This window comes from Euleptes europaea, chromosome 5 (assembly GCF_029931775.1).
Source record: "Euleptes europaea isolate rEulEur1 chromosome 5, rEulEur1.hap1, whole genome shotgun sequence".
NCBI lineage: Eukaryota > Metazoa > Chordata > Lepidosauria > Squamata > Sphaerodactylidae > Euleptes > Euleptes europaea.
The window spans coordinates 89772447-89794871 of record NC_079316.1 but is presented as its reverse complement, the minus strand read 5'-3'; the positions used below and the strand labels follow the sequence as shown (position 1 = coordinate 89794871).

Here is a 22425-nt window from a genome sequence, read left to right as displayed (position 1 = left end):
GAAGATGGATTTATAACCCAGACTGAAAAGACTATTTCTGGTGGCAGTGGCATCTAGACCAACGTAGCTCCAAAAACACCTGGGTCACCAATGCAGCTCACGAAGGACAGCTGTTGCATGTCCCCCATAACTAACACCTGACAAAAGTCATTTCCTGCATTTTGGAACACATCATTCTTACTTTTGTCCTGGGACTGGGAGCAAAGGAGAGGGAAACAGTGGTAACTTTATCCTCACTCAGATGGTGAGAACAGAAATGAAGAAGCATTTTATTGCTGACATTAATGTGCAAGCAAAGTGTTAGAAAGAAGATATAAATCATACACTGTGATGCAACAGTTCTCATAGTGGAGTGTGGAGAGGATTCTCAGTAAATCAGCGTTCAGTTCCCGTGCTGCATCATTGCCTGTAAATACCTGGTACTTTTGTACTGATTTTAAAAATATATTCTCAATGGTACAAATCTCAAACTGTGCTTGTTCCATACCCCTAACTACATATGGCAATGTGGCAGCAGGGGGGAAATTATTTGTATGTACTGTGGTTGTGAATGCTGTAGATTAATACAGGTGTGTGCACAGAAGAGTGTAATGTTGCCTGAACAGGCACATGCATGTTTATATTCCTATGGGGTGATATATCTGTGGGCCCTCATGCACACAAGCATACAGAAGTGTGCACGGAGGAGCACCAGACTCCTACTAAAATTGAAATTGACCAAGGTTCTATTCAGCAGTATGGGGTACCTTGCCAGATGCACACTCAGTTCCATCCAAGGGTGGTCCTTTCTTTGTTTTGCAGAAGTAGGGATTATCAGGATGGCTGCACCACAGCTGCTTGCAAGGGTCAAAAGTTCTGAACTATGAAAAAGAAAAAGAAGCAGTATGCATCAAATTAACAGCCCATTCCTGAGCTCTTGGCCAGAAAGAGCTCAGGAGGAGCGCAAGTGCCCGGGCAGGTGTCCGGGCTGCTTGCGCCAGCACCTGGGCCACTTCTGCTGCCGCGAAAGGCAAGGACGCCAGAGTTGGGGCGTTCATGCCGGCCTCCCTGTGCTGCCATGGCCGGCATCCTTGGGGGCGTTCCCAGGGCATGCCGGCATGCTGGGGGGCGTTCCCAGGGTGTTCTGGGGGCGTAGCTGCCAATAAGCAGCTTCCTGACCCCTTGTGGGTGGGGACCTCCCCTTCTCTGAAAGAGCATTGCTGCACCAGCTTTTTGCTGGCACAGCCTCGCTGTTTTCAATGGGGCCAAATCCTCCATTTCCCCAAAATAAAAATTTAAAAGGCTTTTTTAAGCCTTTAAGCGGCTGGGGAACGGCTTTGGAGGCGCCACAGTGGTGCCTCGGCTACGCCGTCCCCAGCCGTCAAAAAGTTCAGGGATGGGCTGAAAGTCTCTCTGTACTTTTCACCTAAAAAAAAACTTCAGCAGCTCATTCATAGCTGCATCTCAACTTGTGAGCTGCCACAGGCCTATTACGAATCTACATTATGGGATGTATACATATAGAGAGTCTTGGGGATCAAACAGTCAAACAATTTCTTAATATTAAGGTCATGTCTCAATTAGGATTGCCGTCTTCCTTTACTTCCTTTAGCACGTGAAGCTTTCCCTGTCTCTAATATAGATCCAAAATTTTAGCAGGTGAAGCTTTCCTCATTATATATTATATTTTGAGGAAAAAATCTTTGCCTGCATAATCCTGCATGCCAGTTTGCTGTTGAAGAAACAGAAATAAGGCCAGATTAACAACAACAAAACAGATCTAAATCTAGTCAGCTGTGAGGCCCCCTTTCAATGTTCTCTTACCAGCACATTTGCAGCATCTCCCACAGCTGCTCCAACATCAGTCAATGGAATTTCTAAAGGCATCCCACCCACCCACCTACATGGGTGCCTGCTTGGCTGCAGCTTCCACAAACACAGGTGGAGCTCAGCCTTGCTGGGGGAGAGATGTGTATTGTGTGTGATTGCTAGCCCTGACATCAGAGCCATCCAACCACACAGGAAGAAGGTTTAAGATGTTTTAGATGTTCTCTCAATCATGAATCCACTGCAGTAACATCTATAAAGGAACCCGTTCTGGAAATCCAGGCCACCGTTTCAGCGCATCCAGTGAATCCACAGTTGAGAGAAAGGTGAAAGGTGCTTCAGAATGTGCCTATCGTTGCCAGGAGAATGGTGTGGTGAAAATACAGACCATTGGGAACCAAAGTTTGCAAAATGTATATCCAATAGGATTCACGTTGATGTAAGCATCTATCAACATCCACTTGATTGTACGGATGTATGAACAATTTCTCTGTAGCAAAAAATTGGAAATCAGTCGGTCCATGTCCCTTAATTTTAAAGTGTGAAAGCAAAGGAGTCATGACCGAAGTGCTTTTGTGAGAAGGATTGTTGTTTGGTAAAAAATATAGCCAGCTCTGACATTCAGTCAGGCAATAATACTCTCATGAAAAGTGATTCCCAAATGGTTTAACCCTTTTGGTTATCAGTTCAAGAGTAGCCTTTAGGGCACTGCCGAATAGAAAAATACGTCCCTCTTTCCACACACTGTGTGGCTTGGCAATCAACATGGAGCTGCAGTAAATGCAGCTTAATCGACCTCACAGGCTTGTTGTGAGGCTAAAACGGAAGAGGGGAGAACTATGTACGCTGCTCTGAGCTCCTCGGAGGGAAGGTGAGATACAAGTGTAGCAAGAGAATAGCTTCTGTACTCACAGCTGTGCATGTTCTGTAGCCCACACCAAAATCAAAGCGGCACTGCTCATCCATGGAGTAATTGATTCCAGGCAGCTCCGGCAGTTTGGGCCACTTGTGCTCAAAGGGATCATCCAAGAGGCAATCGTAGGAGCTACACCACAGAAGAACAAAGACTGCGTGTTACATAGGTTATTCGTCATGCAACTCTGACCTCTTCATTTTGTCTATTCCAAAGATCCTGGCACTCATAAGATGTGCATTCTGGATACTACTGTCATCTGAAGTACACTGCAAATTAAAAATATCTCCTATTTCCATGATTACCTTCCCTCTCCACTCATTCATGCTACACCAAAAAAACCCAGCTGCAAGAGTTGAATTTTTATTTAAGCAGACCTACTGTATATAACGGTTCAGCTCCTGCTTGCTACATCGGGACCAATGGTAACGGTGAAATGCAGCCTGCACCAATGGTGCCATAATGCTTCCCATGCTGGTCTCATCAGCACATCGGTTACCTTGCCCATCGTGTTCCATACCTAACCTGTTAAAAAAACCTGTTAGTGGGGTTTCCAAGTAGATAATGAATAGCAATGGATACTGAAACAGTAGGAGCCACCACCTCTCACAAGGTCATTGCCTCAGGCCCGAAACTGGTATCAAAGTGATCTTGGTCATCATTATAACCTGACCAGACTTCCTAGGCATAAGGCTTGATGAAAGACTGGTCTCAGGCTACAAATCAAGTACAAATCAAGTAGCTAAAGAAAGCCCTGGGGCGCAGAGTGGTAAGTTGCAGTACTGCGGTCAAAAGCTCTGTTCACAATCTGAGTTCGAACCCAATGGTTTCAGGTAGCCAGCTCAGGTTGACTCAGCCTTCCATCCTTCCGAGGTCAGTAAATGAGTACCCAGCTTGCTGGGGGTAAAGGGAAGATGACTGAGGAAGGCACTGACAAACCACCCCATAAACAAAGTCTGCCTAGTAAACATCGGGATGTGACGTCACCCCATGGGTCAGGAATGACCCAGTGCTTGCACAAGGGACCTTTACCTTTTGATAACAAATGAATTAATTTATCCAGAGCCTAATATTCAGGCTTCCTAAGAAAGCAGAAACAAAGTTACAAATTTAACCAGCACATAATAGTTAATGTTAATACATAAAATGACCAAAAACTGACCAGATGTGTTTCGGCCTTTTGCAGGCCTTCCTCAGTGGAAATACATACACAGTTTTACAAGTGTTCTTCTGTTCTCCACGTTTGTTGATGGTATACACATCCTGAAACGCTGGATACCATATACAAGATGTGAGCCATGAGCCATGTTTTAAGGCACGTGGACAAACTATTTTAACATTAAGCCACACAGAATAAAAGTGTGTGTGTGTCTCTGTGTGTTGTAAAACTGTGTATGTATGACCACTGAGGTAGGCCTACAAAAAGCCGAAACGTGTCTGGTCAGTTTTTGGTCATTTTATGCACTAACATCAACTGTTATGTGCTGGTTATATTTGTAACTTTGTTTGTGCTTTTTAGGAAGCCTGTATATTAGGCCTTTTGTTCTTAAACGCAATTGTGCACAGTATATAATACAAATAGATTTATTGGTTGCTATTAGATAGTGTACAAATCAAGTGGACCAGGGAAGGCTGGTCCTCATCAATGACGTATCTCTCAAGATAAGCCAACATGCCTTATTTAATTCTTGTCTGCGCATGTTGAGTCCACAGAAATGATAATGGGAATTAGCAGTACCATCATTTTATCCTTTACAAAAAGACTATTTCCATGGTGGTGCATGCCCTAGTACATATCTACATAAGATTACTGCAACGCACTCTATGTGGTGCTGCCCCTGAAGAGTGTCCGGAAGCTACAATTACAGCCCAATCCTAATGGGGGTTAGTTCTGCCATGGATGGGGATGGCCCAGTTGCACCAACTCCTGAGCAGCTTGCTGCTGGATGCAGCAAGCCGAAAATGTGATTTTAGAGAAAACCCTGTGAAACTCTCCAGAGTTCCATGGCGCTATGCCTGCCTTTTTGCAGGTGTAACTTGGCACCTGCAGAAATGAGCATTACCAGGTCGAAAGGGCTTAGGGAGTTGACTAATGTCTGCTCCACCCCCAGGAATGCCCCTTTTGATGCTGGCGCGAGCCTCTGTGCGGGGAAAACACTAATGGTGAGGCTGCGCCCATGCCCACAGCTTGCACTGCTGCACAGCTCCCCAGAATCGGCATGAATGTCCCCGCGCCAGCTTTAGTGCCGGCTCTTATTTTCTTTCGGGCCCCCATTTGGATTGGGCTGTTAGTGCAGAATCTGGTTGAAGTGGGTCTTAGGGACCATATTACTCCAGTCTTGTTGCACCTACACTGGCTCCCAATTTGCTTTCGGGCTCAATTCAAGGTGCTGGTATTGACCTTTAAAGCCCTATACAACTTGGGACCTGCATACCTTAAGGACCACCTACTCACATATGAACGTACCTGACTACTATGGTCATCTTTGGAGCTCCTGATTCAGATGCCCCCCACCATCTGAGGCTAAATGGGTGGCAACCTGGGAAAGAGCCTTCTCATTCGTGGCACCAAAATTAAGGAATTCCCTCCGCAGGGAAATTAGTCTGTCCCCTTCTGTCATTGTCTTCTGCCAGCAGGTGAAGACTTGTTTTTGTTTTGTCTGATGTGCTCTCACTGATTCTCATTTACCCTTCTCCTCAGCCATGTGTTTATTGATACCTTCTGCTTTAATTGCTTTTTCTTTATATGTATTTTTAATATTGTTTTATGGTTCATCACTTTAGGGAGACCTTAGTTGGGTGAAAAAGCAGCTTTTAAAATGATAGATAGACAGACAGACAGACAGGATGATAGATAGGATGATAAATAGATTAATGACAGATGACAGACAGACAGACAGACAGATAGATAGATAACATGGGAGCCATACTACATTGCCTTATATGTGTATTGAACAGGAGCAGGGATCAGGCGGTAACTTGCAAAAAAAAAAAAGCCCACAGGAAGACTTTTGACCAGATGATGGTTAACTGCTCATGTACACTTGCTCTGGTAACCCTGACAGGAATAAACAGGTCCACTTCAGATCAATGCCATGAACACCTAGTGGCTTTCTACAGCCATCATCCCCACACAAGGAACGTGACTCAGGGTGCTGAATTGTCTCTCTGCATCAGCAGCATTCAGTTTCTCCTGCCGGTTTCCAAACCATGACAGTAATTTTACTGGCATGGGTCTACATACCTCCAAGTATACTCGAGAGGGTAAATGGCAGTTTTTCACCTCAAAAGGGAAGTTTTTGGGATGGGTCAGGTGGCGCAGAGAGGTAAGCTGCAGTATTGCAGTCCAGGCTCTGCTCATGACCTGAGTTCGATCCCAACGGAAGTTGGTTTCAGGTAGCCGGCTCAAAGTTGACTCAGCCTTCCATCCTTCCGAGGTCAGTAAAATGAGTACCCAGCTTGCTGGGGGTAAAGGGAAGATGACTGGGGAAGGCACTGGCAAACCACCCCGTAAACAAAGTATGCCTAGAAAACGTCGGGATGTGACGTCGCCCCATGGGTCAGGAATGACCCGGTGCTTGCACAGGGGACCTTTACCTTTACCTTTTACCAGGTTCATTAAGCCAAGACCTGGAATGAAAGTCCTCATTAAGCTGGCACTTTTTAAGAGCAGCTGTTAGGACTGGAATTAGATGCCCCATTAAGGCTCCAAGCACTAGCAAAGATGTGTGAGACACAGTGAACAACTGAACACATCAACTTACACATGGCCAGTCTCATGGGCAACCACAAATGCAGAGGAGAATCCATCTTCATGGTTGAGGGTACAACTGCGCAGAGGATGGCACATCCCAGTGACCGGGGCATATCCTGAAATGAGGCAGAGAAATAAAGCAAAGAAAAAGCACAAAAAGGAGAGAGAGAGAGAGAGAGAGAGAGGGAAAGAGAGAGAGAAGGGAGAGGTCACATGAGAAAGAAAAAAACCACATACTGGAGATGTTCCAATCCTATTTCACACCCAGCTCCCTCTGAGGAATACAAACCTCACAGATGCTTGGGAAATATTAATAAAACCCATAAAAGATTCCACTGCTCATATTGCCTGAGAGCTGTGTGCTTGGAGGGAATTATAAAATGACTTAAATCTCACCATACACCCCCGTACGATAATTACTTTGCATTCATTTCCGTTTGGCATTCTCACAGAGACACAGCAGAGAAATCATTCAAGCCATCTAACAGAAACAACAGTCCAAGCTGAACACAGACCACCAGCCGTATGCAGTGACTTGCCAGGTGCCTCACAACTCTCCAGTTTCCACAGCCCTGGGGAGGCAGCAAAAGCAGGAAATTCATCCAGCCTCTGGTGGGTCACCATATTTGGGTAGCAGGCTGTGTTCAGGCTTGATGGATGACTGCGAGCTGCACAGGCTTGGAGAAGTGGAGAATACAGAAGATCACTGGCAAATGGTGAAAGGTGTATATCTTGAGGCTCCTGGCTGTATGACAATTTTGGCACACAAGTCTTAGATCTGTACACTGGACATCCTGAAATAATCTAATGGAAAATGGGGGCAATGAGGCGTCCACAAGACCCAGTTCTACATATGTGAATTATTTAGATCACCATCGAGCATCGGACTCAGCTCAATTTACAGCATCACAAAGACACCTCTGCTTAAAAGCCTTAAGCTGAAAGAACCAAAACGCTTGTCTGTAGATGAAAGCTTCTTCTTTTTAACAATACCACATTTAGCATTTGCATAGCACATTTGGAGTACTTCACATAATGCTCAGTAATCTTCAAAACAAACCTGTAAGAAAAACCATTATCACCACCCCTTATTGTGGATGCAGAACTGTGGCAGAAACAGAATGGTTCTTCTTAAGAGGTTCCCTGTCCAGAAGCAGCATACCTCTGAATACCAGATTCTGGGGATGAGAGAAGGCTGTTGACTTCATACCTTGCTCCTAAGTGGAATCCCTGCTATGATCCACAGTTGAACCAAAGCTTTTTTCTGGCTTGCAGCTCACATCTTAGCCACTGTGCTACATCAGCTTTCAACCCCATCCAATTTAAAGCGGAGGTGCAAAGTTGGGAAAGACTGCTTTTCAACATGGCAGCTTCTGTGTTAACAACATAAAGAAGCTGCTATATCAGGAGGGAAAGAGATGGTTGTTATCGACCATAAGTGAGCAGCAACCACCCTGACCACCCCGGCTCGGACTGTGAACTCCTGGCTCCATGATGCTCAAAGTACCACTCAGAACATTTTTTCGTTACTGGGCACTATTTTAGTTTTCACAGGATGGGAAAGTACATACTATCAGAGCCATTCTAGCCCTTGCGGTCTGGCGGAGTGCATGACCGAGAAGACAGGGGAGAATGTAGTGCTAGTCTGTTGTGAGCGGAGAACAGCAAAAGCCAGGGACTAGTGGCTGGTACTGGAAGCTACAGCAGATGGACAGCGGAAGGGGAACAAGAAAAGGTAACAGCATGCCTCAGAGGCAGGGGGTGCTGATTTGATGACCCTTCAAGTGCACAAGATTACAAATTCTAGAGTAGGAGCTCCCCCACAGGAGACATTACTGCCACTATTGCTGTACCACCATCTCTTCTTTTCAGTGTCTGCCTGAGCTGATCCAGAAAAACAAGCAGGCCCACATATAACCCCCACATCAGTATGAGTTCATGACTGACCACAGGCATTGCCGCCACCACCATTCCTTCTCTTATTGGTTTATCTCAGATGTTTCTACAGTAATGCTCAACAAAAAGTTCTCAAGGCAACATACAATAAAATAACTGCAAATAATACAATCAATAACAACAGCACCATCAAACCAATGGATGCTGGATAAGCAGCATTAAAGCAAGAAACATTAAACACTCACCTCTCCTCATTCTCCTGGAACCTGTTTCTCATAAACTCTCTCACCCTACCAAAAAAACTCACAAAAACGTGTGTCTCACTCTCTGTTTCAAAAACTACTCCCTGTCTCTAATCTTGTGAGTAGCTCTGTCCCAAGGAAGAAGAATAAACCAAGGACTTTGCCAAATAGCTGGGGAAACACTTGGAAAGCAGCCAAGAGGGCACATAGACTTGACTTCCAGTGAAGTCATCTTGGCTTTCATTGCCAAGGATAGAAATAGATATAGGCTCCTAATTTTTTCCACGGTGTTAATGGCAATAGCTTTTAACCAATCAGATTGTGTTTTTAAATCCCACTGCTGTTTGTTTTATTCTGCTTCCACCTGGAAATAATAGGAAGTCGGGAGAATTTGCAGCTTCTTTGCTGACTTTGATAAACAGCAGAGTTGTGTAACCTAAAAGATGAAAAATTTAATTCTGCCATAAGCTTTTGTGGACTAGGCCCACTTCTTCAGATGCTATGAGTGGATCCTCTTAATGTAAACATCTTATGTAGGAGGTGTGGGAAGAAAAAAGCAAAGAGGAAGGACAATGGTCCATGAAATGCAGGAGGTACAGGGTGAAATATAATTATGCAAAATTCAAATCTAATCAAGAAAAATACAGGAACAGAAAAAATACGTCTGCATAATGAGGATCGACTCATAGGATCTGAAAAAGTGGGCTCTGGTCCACAAAGCCCTGACCTGGATAGCCCCAGGCTAGCCTGATCTCGTCAGATCTTAGAAGCTAAGCAGGGTTAGCCCTGGTTAGTATTTGGAAGAGGGACCACCAAGGAATACCAGGGTCAATATGCAATGGCATAGAGGAAGGCAATGGCAGACCACGCCTCTTGCCTTGAAAACCCCAGCAGAGGTCACCATAGGTCAGCTATGACTTGATGACGACAAAAAAAAGCCCACAAAAATTTATGCTGGAATAAAATTTGTTTATTCTTTAAGGTGGCATTAGATTATTATTATTATTCTTGAACAGGGCTACCCCTCTGGAATTTCGGTTAGTTTTTGTGAACCCAGCCCATTTCAAGAAAGAATGGAGGCAGAGGAACAACACTCTTGCTTACAGTCAGAGATTTCTGTGGCCTGACTTTTACGTTTTCATGGCATTACATGTGCTGCATAAAACAAATTTAGCTGATGGCTGATCCATACGCTGCAGTAGTAACCTCTGCAACTTTGTAACCAGGATGTTACGCAGGAGTATGTGAAACCTCAGCACGGCAACTTCCTATGGGCAGCTGCTGGTAATTGGGAGACAAATGTCTCCCAATTATTATTATAATTTAAAATTATTAAAAAGCAATACTTGCAGCAACTTAGAAAAATACAAAGTAGACAGAAACAAAGGCAGAAGAAAAAAGAGGAAAATGAAACCCAACCTAGAAAACAAAAGCTGGGTACCCAAGGTTGGGTGGGATAAAATATATAGATAAGGAAAATATAATTTATTTAAAGAGCTATGTCAAGATAAAAAAAATATTTTTAAAATGTTAAGACAGCAGAATGGCATTTCCTAAGGTTGATATCTATAACCACATGCTAGACACATTTCGGCCTGTTTGGCCTTCCTCAGTGGTCAATTGAAACCCATGTAAAACATACACACATTTACAGATATATATACACACAATATATATCAGACCAGGCATGTATATAGGTTGTATAATATATTACCAATTATACAATATAATATATTACCAATATAATATATTACCAACATCTGGTGAGATTGTGTCAAGTTGTTATGCTGGGCTGTATATGTCTCCCATATAAAATGTGTGCAATTATCATTATCTATATATTTTATTTATCCCACCCAACCTTGGGTACCCAGAAACAAAGGCAGAACAGATTCAAATATGAAAGACAAAACAACTGGCTCAAATAAAGTCAGCTTAAAAAGAACCTGAACAATGTCAGTCAGTAGTCAGCAATGCAGAAGAAGAAAACCTAAGATTTCCCTGTGCATGGCAATTCACGCAGGAGATACTCCCACAGGAAACGCTGTGTCCCATGTTCCCAGAGATCACTGATGCTGGCATGGGAAAAGGGAGGCAAAATTGTTCAGGTGGAGGTTACGTTGTCCTGGCGGCTCATTGTAACAACATGGCAGAACTTGTACAAACAGCAGGGCATTGGTGAGGAATGAACCCTTCCCCCCTCCCCATAGTAAACTGCCACACACAACCCCAAGCACTACATTTCAAACAAACAGAGGCCTCAGCATTTTAAAGCAGGCAGGATTGCCAAAATCAAACTGAAAAGTCAGGGAATGCTGCCAAAGTCATGAATGGCCACCTTTGTAACTTTGATCTTTCATTTACAAGGCACTGCATAGCTACTGGCTTTAAAGGCCCAGAGCACTTTCTATTAAAGTAAATGGTTTTAGCAGGATCAACGCTACCCTCCCTTTTTTAAAAAGAAGGTCAGCCACCAGCGTGTGCGCTCTAATTACCACTGCAGTTTTGCTGACTACCTCCCTTGGCTGATATCCCTGTGCTGAGCCCAAACATTGTGGTGTGACTGCTTTTTCCAAGAACCATCTACCTTATCCTGACCTCGCCATGCCAATATCTTTCCAACTGGTTCATTCCACAGATACCCAACAGCAGAAGAACAAATGTGAATTATCAGGCAAAGGGCTCTATATTAGCACAAATGCATTCTGGTTGAAACAGATTTATAAACTCAATGGTTGGGTTTAGCAGGACTGAACAAAGGGAATAAAATGAGGGGTATATATAAAAAAGTATCCAGAGTCCTGGGAAGCTCATTCAAAACAAAAGTCTATTAGTAACTCATTCAATGAGCACTGTGGTAGGATCCGATTCCTGATAAGGAAGCCAAGGAAATGTAAATTGGATTTAATAAAACACTGTCATAATTGTGACTACTGCAGCTGTGTTGGAGAGCCCCAGGGATTTATAAATAAAAATATAACATGGCTCAGTTTCTACTTGGATTTCTTGGCACCCCAAAAGACATTGCCGATTCTGATCAAAATTCGTTCATTGGTACTTCTTTTGTCAAAAGCGGGTCAGCTCCTAATAGATGGAGCAGTATACATGGCAGGGGAGTATATCCTCCCTAGCAAAGAGAATCAGTTCATCAGGTCTCAGGAGATACCACTTTTGAGAAGCCAGCCCATCAGGATATAACGACTATATTTCTTTTTACAGTTGATATCACATTGACTAGCCCAAATGTTCTTCGACCAGCAGTAGTTTCTTCACCTTCCCTGCCACCCATAATTATTGAAACAGGCCTAAAAATTCTTTGTCAGGCAGAGCCCACTAAGTTGGGCAAGGGTAAACAATTGTCCCCTCTCTCTTTTGTGTAGGCTTGCAAGCCTCCAGGCAACAGAGATCAGTTCCCCTGGAGAAAATGGCTGCTTTGGCAATTGTATTCTATAGCATTAAAGTCCTTCCCCTCTCCAAACCCCGCCCTCCTCATGCTCCACCTCCCCAAATCTCCAGGTATTTCCCAACCCAGAGCTGGCAACCCTATTCTTGTGGCAGAAGGCCACAACGAAATAAAAAATGCAAGGGGAAGAAACACAGCTCTGTGTCCTATGCTTCCAATTTAATCAAATACCAACCTATATGGTCTTTTGTCAAACATCAGTGGCAAAGCCCTACAGACTGTGCCAATGGGCAGTGCTTTCCGATTGATGGCCCTTTCCGATGCCCAATGAACGGCACGTACCTGATCGAGATAAATACAGTACCTTGCATACCTGCGGGACCAAAATCTTGCCTGGTGAGGAACACTGCGTGGTCGTGGTATTCAGCATGTTCAGGATCTGAGCGCTGCTGAGAATGGGCCCAGCGACAGACCTGCTCTAAGCTCCGAGAGGGGTTCCCACGCTCTATTAGACTGATTGACTGTAGAAGGCAAGAAAAAAAGGATTTAATTCAGGAAGTGTGAAACTGGCCATACCAGAGTTTAGACTGCGGTTTCAAAAAAGGACAGTTCAAAATCCTGTGCTTGAACTACCAAGGCTAGCAGCTAGAGGTTGAGTAATGGATGGCTGAAAACACATGTTCATTTGAGTGTCAAAAACCAGGATCAGATATCTGTTTATTTCTTCCATTATTTAAGAAATATGAGTCTATAGCAAGAACATCCACACATGCATGGAGGCCACTGCCTACACTATTAATGGAAACAGGCAGAATCTTTAAAGTGCCGATCATAGCATGACAAGCCAACAAGAGATTTCCACAATCTTCCTCCCTAGTCCATTTAAATAAAAAGCACCAGATCCCTGTATCTGCCTTTTGGCATGCAGGCAGGATGTTTTTATTTAAATTAGTAGCATTAACAGCAGGGTTGGTACTTGGATGGGAAACCACCAAAGAAAACGAGCTGCTATGCAGAGGAAGACAATGGCAAACCACCTCTGCTCATCTCTTACCTTGAAAACGCACACGGTGAAAATGCATGGGGTCACCATGAGTCAGTTGCGACTCAATGGCACACTTTACCTTTCTTAAAGAATAAAAACCACTTCCATGCAGCCAAATGTGGCAACCATGTGAATCATCTAAAGGCTACATCAGCTTTAAAAACAATGTTTTCATTGTTCAGTTTCTGGGGGATCTTCAAATCAAAATACAATTCAATACTATCATTATCTCTACTCTAACACAAGAGATGTTGATGTCAAACTAAACAGGAAATAGCAAGTATAAAAATGTTATTTTAAAACCAACATGTTTGAATCTTCTCTGCCCAAATCAAAGAGACAAATAAGCATAGTATAGATGACCATACACACACACACTGCACATTGACACTGCACATGGAGGAACAACAAGCACAAGCATGTTGGCCCCTTCCCCTGCCCCCACATGATTGCCCGGTCTACAGAGTTCGACCATGGTCACTCATTCACTCCTTCCCTATGATCTGCAATGCTGACCACTAGGAGGGGTATGTACGTGGCTACTCCCTCCACAGTGTCACACTCTGCAGATGACCAAGTAATCATACAGAGACAGGAGGTGGGCCAGCCGGCCCTGCATGCACATAAACTCCATTCCTATGATCAGGAATGTTTGAAAAGAAGCATTCCCAATCATGGAGAACGGGACTACATATGTACACACACTGGTGCTGAGCCTATGTATGGTGAACATGAGTAGGTGAGGAATGGGGCCGGCATACCCAACTATCAGCATGGGTGGGGCCAGTATACACACGCTTCCCTTTAAACATACTGGCTGTGTCCACACATTTGTTGAATGTAGAGAGCTAGACAAAGAGATATGTGGGTGCTAGCAGTATTTCAGTATTTTACCTGTCTGTAGCCCACCATGATCATTCTAACCAGAACAATGTTGATGTGAACTCCCAAAGACTCATCATGGTAAATTTCATCTACCTAAGGAGAAAAAAAATCAGGCAAATATATATTAAAATTCCTTATGTAACCATTATTGAGCGTGAGGTACCTTTCACCTTTTACCTCATTCATCTTCACATCGACAGTTCTCCTTCTGTAAAATGGGAAAGACGGCCAAGGCAACCCAAGGATTCCATGATTGAGCAGGGATTTCAACATGGCTCCCTAGATCCAACTCTTGTTGCGCAAGAAGTGACCTCTGGGAAGGCCAATGGCAACTCAGTAAGGAGACTGCTTCAGATAGTAAACAAGGGCTCCCAAAGAAGATAGCAAGAGATCTTCTGAGAAAAGTATTCTGGTCACACAACACAAAATATTCTCACATATGGGCCCTTCCTTATACAATATCAATATAATGACATGATGTATCAAATGCAAAAAAAAAAAAAATCTCGCAGAGGCTTGCAAATTAGACTTTCGCACAACAGGATGGGTAATGTAAACAAGGGAAGAATGTCACTTTCCTTTGCCAAAATGATATCTAAGCAGGAAGCTTTGGTCATCTTGGACTATATACGCCTTCATATCCTCTTTATCACAAAAAAGAAATGAAAATAATTTTTAACATTTCTAAAGGATAGTGGAATTATTCCGAAGAGGGTACCCAAGTTAGTCCATGAATTGATTGTTAGAATAATTGTTTAGAAGGCAGACTCTTCCTTAAGCATAACAGCAAATAAATACTTAACAGAGATTTGCTCGTCTTTCCAAGTACTCTCAATCACACAATATTTAAACATTACTCAATTTCCCTTCTTTCCTTTTCCTCCATGCCCTTTCCCCACCACTCCTACCCTACATTGCCAGGTGCTGAAAGAGTATCTTCCCTTATAATAAACAGGCCACAGGCCAGTCTTCTTGAACAAACAAACTATACAAATAAGGGTACAAGGCTAGATGATAATAACCATTATAATATCACCAAAAGGAACTGAGAACAGCTGGATTTCTTATGCGGAATCATCAGCTATGGAACATCCTACTAGCATTCAGCAGATACAATGGCCAGGAAATGGATGGAATTCATCCACCAGAAGGGGGGAAACTGTTCACATCCAAATTGGTCATTTCAGGAGAAAAGTACCCAAACTAGAGTCTGGCTTGGAAACTCAATTTAATGCTTGATTAATGTGTGTAAGAGAAAGAGGTCATAGAACCAAGAGCTACCCCTCTTCTGATTAGAGGTGAGAATCCAGTTTTGAATGGTCCTCCACATTTACAAAAAGAAGCTCCCTGCAAATAGAAAATAAGACAACAAGGAGAGAGGTTCTACACCCTTTTTGCTTGCTGGCTTTCTATTTGCAATGAGTTTTTAAATACACGGCAACATTCGAAATCCTGATCCTTCACCTGCAGTCTACACTGGAGCAGTCCATTTTACCACTGACGCATACTACCAACTCACTCATACTTCCTTGTGGCTGAACACCTTGACCTGGATGGCCCAGGCTAGTTCGATCTCATCAGATCTCTGAAGCTAAGTAGGGTCAGCCCTGGTATTTGGATGGGAGGCCACCAAGGAATACCAGGGTCGTTATGCAGTGGAAGGCAATGGCAAACCACCTCTGTTAGTCTCTTGCCTTGAAAACCCTACGGGGTCGCCATATGTCACCTGTGACTTGACGGCCCTTTACACATGTGCCTGAACCAGGCTTCAGAGGGAATCTTACTAGTTTCGTTCACATGTGCTGCACACAGGGTTGCTGAAGACAATGAGGCAGAGGGGAAGTGTTTCCTTCCCTTCCTCCAAATTCCTTCCCTTCAGTCCAACTCCTGCAGATCCCCCACTGCTCACTGTGGGTATATGGAGATCAGCTGTCCTGGACCAGCTGAGACAGCATCTCAAATTAATACATCCTTCACTTAGAGCAGTCTCTTAACTGTTCAACAAGCCTCCCCCAGATGACCTTTAGGTAATGTGCATATTCTCTCTTCTCAGACTTTTTATCACTAAACACAGGCACATATATTTATATGAATTCACACATGTATATCAGGAGCAGGTTCTCCTTTCAGACAGAGGAGACAAACCTAATAATCTGGCAACTAAACAAGCTGATTAAAATATTTTCCACATATCCAAGACGGAAATATTTCCCTTGTGCACCGTCAGAAATTTCCACACTATGAATAGTTTCAATACATGAGCAATATATATTTTGGTGGCTGAAATGTGGACATAAGCAGACACCCAGAACCTCAGTTTTCCACACCAGATGTGTACTTGTCAATATACATCATCTACAGGGGGGGAAACCTTGGACTTTAACAAACGTCATATGGAAGGGACCTCCAACCTACCATGAACTGCCTCTTCTCTACCCTTGTATGTACTAAGGGCACAACCCAGTGGCTTTTCTCAGTGGGTTGAGGTGAACAGATCTAGAGATGACAGTGCGTATGAAGCTGACTTTCACATATTCCTTCCCTTCTTAACGGCAAGACGCTTACGGAAAAAGAGCTTCACACAGTACTCAGAGCTGGATCTCTGCATCCATCAGTTTGGACTGCACACCCAGGATTGGGAACTGCTCATCCAGCTCTGAACATGTGATCCGTATTATGCCTCCCTGTTTAGAAAAAACTAGGACCAGAGGTTGTAACAACATCAAAAATAGGCAGTTTCTAGGGCATATGGGTTCTCCAATGCATACATTATGTATGTCCACAGCTATATAGTTAAGGATTCCAGCTGAATCGTCAGATGCTCATTTGGCAAAAAAAAAAAAAAATTAAAAAGCAGAGAATTGTTCCTTTACAACGTAATGAATCTGGTTACAATCAGAAAGACCATATGGCAAAAAACACAGCCTAGTGATCTCCTTGCCTTTGGGATACAAACAATATCTATTTGAGAGGTGTGGGGAGAACACCGGGCATGCCAACGCCTCTCTGAACCTGTCGGCTCTGACCTGAAGTGCCTCCAAAAAGCTTTGGCAGCTTACAAACAAGGGCGAGTCAAGAAAAAAGGGGAAAGAATGAGGGCTGCATGAGAGAAGAGAGAGCAAAACTATGTCTTTAATCTTTAAGCTAAGCAAACAAAAGGGGCCTGCCAATTGGTAGCACTTTGCTTCACTCTGCCTTAAGAGCTAAATTCATTCCCCCTTCCCACCTCCAAAGTGACTGACATGTTTGCTGCACATGCACATGATTTTAATTCAGACAGAAGCTGAAAGGGTGGGCAGAAGAAACCCTCGCTTACTCTCTCCAAGATAATATGACTTTCTTCCCCCTTACTAACAGGAAAGAAAGAGTTTCCTTGCAGCGTACCCTGGAGCATGCCCAAGGCCGCTCAGAGTGGAAGAACCGAATCTCTACAGCTGGCAGAAATGTGCTGTGCACTTGTTCCTACATACTCCAGAGAACATTTTCATGGCTGGGAGGAGAGAATTAATCTTTCTGATACTTTTTAAAGACACAGAGAGCAGGTCAACATGTATACACAGCACAGTTCTGCTCTATTAATGCTTGTAAAGGGTCAGACTGAAAGAAACAGATGGTACAAAAACTCACCCTCAGACTTTGGGGGCAGTTTGTGCCTCTCACTCTTAATCTGTTTACAACTAACATGGGGCGATTTAAGAGGTACTGTGGAAGATATTGGCTCACTCTCTTTTGATCACACATGTCATTCAGGCAAATCTCACTGGCTATGCCTGCATCATCATAACGTTTAAAAGGGGAAAGGACAAGGCTTTCTGCCCTTATTGTGTCATATTTAGGGTAAAAAACAGGGGGCTGGGCTCTTATTCTCAACCTCCATGTCCTCATGGTAAGGCATTTGGCTACCCAAAGAAATGGCCAAAAACAACTAACAAGCATGGTGACTGGGGATTAGGCCAACACTCTGGAGCACCACCTAAGATGGCAAAACTGAAGGGGAGCTTTTCTCATGCACAGGCTTCACCGCTTACTTTATAACATGGTACCTATCTAAGATGTCACGGAAACAACCTTAAAGCATATGAAAATATGGGAATAGAGGACCGAGGATGGCATTTGGAATAACTGAACACGTGAACACATGAATCTGCCTTTTACTGAATCAGACCCTTGGTCCATCAAAGCCAGTATTGTCTACTCAGACTGGCAGCGGCTCCCCAGGGTCTCAGGCAGAGGTCTTTCACATCACCTACTTGCCTAGTCCCTTTAACTGGAGGTGTCAGGGACTGAACCAGGGACCTTCTGCATGCCAAGCAGATGCTCTACCACTGAGCCACAGCCCCTCCCTTTTTTTTAGGTTTTCCATCTCCTACCTAAAAGCCACCACTTTCCCTAAACTTCCTCTCTTTTTCTTTTCTTACATATTAGGAGACGGAAATAAATATTTTAAGGGAAATGAAGTCTGCATGTCATTGGGAAAAGGAGAAGGGCTTCAGGGAGTTGGGTGCTGTTCTTTCCATAAAACCTGTACAATGTTAATATCCAATTTTTTAAAAAAGAATATACATGCACAGAATCCAGCTTTCTATTCTGACCCTCTGTATAAAATAAAATCCCTTTATGTTCTGGTTTTCCCTGCTCCTTTGGCAGAAACGACTTCATTGCTACTGCAGCAGCCAATCTTTGTTCCTTGCCAAACAAGGCCTAATGCCGCACATCACACAGAGGGCCTGGAAAAATATCACCAGCTTTTGGAACTGCAGTTTAACAGAACCGTATCAATTTATTTGACAAGCTTATTATTTTACCTGGAGTGACTCATCTTAAGGCAGTTCTAGATTCATTGGTTTGCTGCTGCCCTCCCCCCAAAACTGAACTTCCAACACCCGTCATCCAGACACTCATACCAGGCCCACACCATGTGTAGCTCATCAGTCTCTGAACGAGGCAAAGCAGCTATATGGTGGCCTACCAGGGTTTTTAATTCTCCAGTTCTGCTGCTAATGTGGACTTGCAAGAACAGGAGCATTATTAACCCTCCGGCAGGCCACAGTACATAGCTGGAGGGGGTGTATTTAACTTGGTGACTTCAGAACTGCACATTCCTGGCTTTGAGAATTGCAAGAACACTTACTGAACTAACAAAGCAGATATCCAAAATAATACTGCAACACAAATGCCAGAAGGACACCTTCTCACACTGTACTATTCCAGCAACAAGTTCAGATATCACAGCACAGAGCTTGCCCCTATACACGTAAAGATATTTCCGATAGAAAGGAATGCATCATTAATGATAACAGAGGGAGTTCCTCAGAATCCCAATGACACCAAGGTCGTTTATGCATGGGTACTTTCATTCACGTTCGCCCCCCGGTCTGAATCGGTTGTTCCTTGGAGTTATGCATGAGTTTTCTGTCCATTAGAGATTACCTCGTGCCCAGCCATTGCAATGTCTGGGTCTTCCCATTCCTCTGTTAACCCAACACTTCCCTCTCTCCTAAGCAAAGCCCAGGCGAAATCCCCATGCATAAAGCAAAGTGCGGGGCACACAAGCTTGCTTTCTCTCACAGCCAGTTACAATGCAGCATGTCCAGAGGCAGGGATTCAAATACTTCCTGCTTCCTGGGAGCTCTTTCTGAGCAGAGGAATGGCTTTTTAAAACCGAGGCTTGGATTCACACCCTCCCCTTTCAGATTGCTCTGTTTTTGTTGTTGTTCTTTAAAAAATTGTAAGTGGCAATTGTGTTTTTTTGGGGGGGGATTTTCTCTCATAGTAAGCACTACAAGTAAGCCAATTAAAAAAGCAGCATTTAAAGGGGCGGGGACTTGATTTGAGCTTGGAGACTGCCGGTGCATAGATTCCCAACAGGAAAGTGTGGGTCCAGCGAGCAATGAACCTCAGGTAAAACTCCCATGCATAAATGACCCAAATTGTAGGTAAAGCTAACTTTGTAAAGGGGTTTTCTCACTCTCATAAAAGAAGAGATCAGTTCCAACGTTGACAACAGTCAGCAGTGCTGAATGCAGTCAATGGCAAAGCAATAATACATTCTCCAAGCTTGCACGTTGCTGTCTCCCAACTTTCCTGAACAGAGCGCCTACTATTTCCAAAGCCAGTGTTTCGACCACTGACGGTAATCGGGCCTCCTGATTAGTGCCAAATGGTAACTGTTACAGATTTGACCCAGACCCATTGCAAGAATAGGAGAGAAGGATTTTCTCCCACTAATCAGATTAGGGTGGCAGGAACTAGTGGGCCCTCCTCATGAAAACCCAGCATTTTCACCAGACAGCAGCCTCAAACGCCTCCTCCTACCTCCCTATCGCACACAGAGGATCAATTGGGAACGTTTTCCCTTCTTGAGTCCTGCAAAATTATTTCACTAAGCTCTCATTTTCCAACAGCGCAACATGTCAAAACTTCCAACATCGGCAAGCCACCTAACATATATTACAAATTTCTAGAAAAAATATTTGCACTTTAACTCTTCGATATCAATATGCTTCCCAGTTTACCCCTCCCAGTTTACCCCTCTTCCAATCCCTCCAGCAGCAGCTGTTTCAAGGTGTAAACCACCTGCCAACCATGAGCCCTACTAGGTAATCGCTTTCTCCAATTTCCTGGAACATGGGGCACGGTAGTTGCTATATCACTATAGCGGGGAAAATGGCACCTGCAAGGGGATGACAGCAGTAAACTGGCTGTCATCTTTCAAGGACAATCATAGCAAATCACATTTGAGAACAATTGAAACAAAGCAGGGAAAGCCCTGGGAAGTGGAAAACTGGAAGAAGACGTTTAGATGCTCAAAACATCACTGCTCCAGTTAGAGGGTCAAGGTGGAACAAAACATCGACATGGATGCAACTGACCTATGTGTGTAGTCCTTTGCACATGCAGATTTCCTTATGCACACGCAGTATGTCAGGTATAGCAGGCACTGTATAAATATACAGATGATTTCCCATCCACCAGGAACCCCTGGAAATTGCACCTTATAGCAGTCCCCTTTTTTGAGCTAATATCTGGTAGGAAAATCATCTTTTAATGCTAAGGAATTTTTAACTTATTTTACAAAAAAACATCCTTCATACCAAGCAACTAAACACCTTATTTTCGGAACTTTCAACTTTGTTTTCTATACTCAACAAAGCGACCTTCAAGAACTTTCATTTGCAGGGATTTGTAATATAGAGACGTTCTGTGGTTGGCCCCAATCATTTTTAGGGAACATCCTTTTCCAGAAAGCCCACTACAGGAACATCCTTGAAGAAACAAACAACTACTGCTGGGTTCTACGTTCAGGGCTCACATATCCCCTTTCAACAACCAGCTGTAATGAAAATCTCAAAGACTTTCTAAGAAAGTCTGTCTCTCAATTGAGCTCTGCCTTGCTCTCTGTTCTCTATTCATGCGGCAATCTCTGATCGCTGTGCCCAGCCCAAGCAGCCAGTTCATCAAATCCTTTTTTCCTACAGTCTGACAATAGCCGAACCAAGACTCCCCTCTTTAGCCTGGCCTTGAACTAATAGGATTAGTGTTCATTTGTGTGGTCCTGGTGAGGCTGTGATTTATAGCTGCTGGCATGGTTCCATTGTGTGCTCCTTGCTGATGAACTCCCTACACCATCTTGCTCTCCCACAAAAGCACAGGGCATTCTGCTTAAGTGTGCATTCACCAGCATATTTCCTATTTGAGAGACACGGGCAGACAGAGAACAAGCTACTTCAGTGTAAAGTTAACCTCCCAGCTTGCTCTCATCTTTCACTCACTCCATATGACCTCAATCTCCTCTGTTCAATGGCTGAGACTTCCCCCCACTTTTCTGATTTCTATATGTAACATTTAACATTTAGAAAGCACTTGAGTGTTCAAAACCCTTTATTTATTACTTTTCCATTTGCTTGCACGACTTCAAGCAAGGCAACTTGCAACAGACCAAACTTTTAAAATTCTCTCCTATATACCAACAGCACAGTAGCTAAAAGCAAAATCAGTCAATTTGCAGCAGCTGCTAAAACAATCAATAAAACATTCATTCAGGCCAAACACCCAAATGCCTATTGAAACAGGAGTTTTCAACAGTCCTTTCAAGGTGGAAAAGCCCCGTTATGCCACACTGCATTTTATTGGAGATAGGTGCTGCTGTTTTGCCTTATTGCTCTTTTGATTTATTGTCTTATTTTATTATATTTTGCACTTTTAGAGATGTGTTTTTATGTGTACAGCATTTACCTTTTACAATTGTGGGTAATATTTATTATTGTATTGTATTATTTTAAAGGATTAGTAGCTGTCTCACAATTTTTATGAAAAGGCTGGATAGAAATTTTTAAACAAATAATTAAGCAAGCAAGCTTTATAAATTTCTTTAAGAAGGGTGCTGGCCTGCATGCTACCACTAAGGAGGCCCTTCCTCTTCTCTTAACAAATGTAACTGGCAATGTAACTCAGAACGAAGACAACACTGTTAACCTTACT

General features: G+C 43.5%; 1 protein-coding gene across 2 annotated transcripts in view; it reads right to left on the bottom strand.

Annotated features, from left to right (window-relative positions):
- The window catches only part of ADAMTS14 (ADAM metallopeptidase with thrombospondin type 1 motif 14), an 86662-nt gene that overhangs the window by 23605 nt on the left and 40632 nt on the right, over positions 1-22425 (bottom strand). Inside the window, exons 5-10 of one of the 2 annotated variants that reach the window (XM_056849706.1) lie at positions 13954-14037; positions 12379-12535; positions 6484-6589; positions 3101-3244; positions 2719-2851; positions 747-860 (exon numbers count right to left, since the gene is read on the bottom strand). In XM_056849706.1, the coding sequence (XP_056705684.1) occupies positions 747-860; positions 2719-2851; positions 3101-3244; positions 6484-6589; positions 12379-12535; positions 13954-14037 (738 nt within the window). The remainder of the gene's footprint in view (positions 1-746; positions 861-2718; positions 2852-3100; positions 3245-6483; positions 6590-12378; positions 12536-13953; positions 14038-22425) is intronic. The other variant, XM_056849707.1, reaches the window with a different exon arrangement.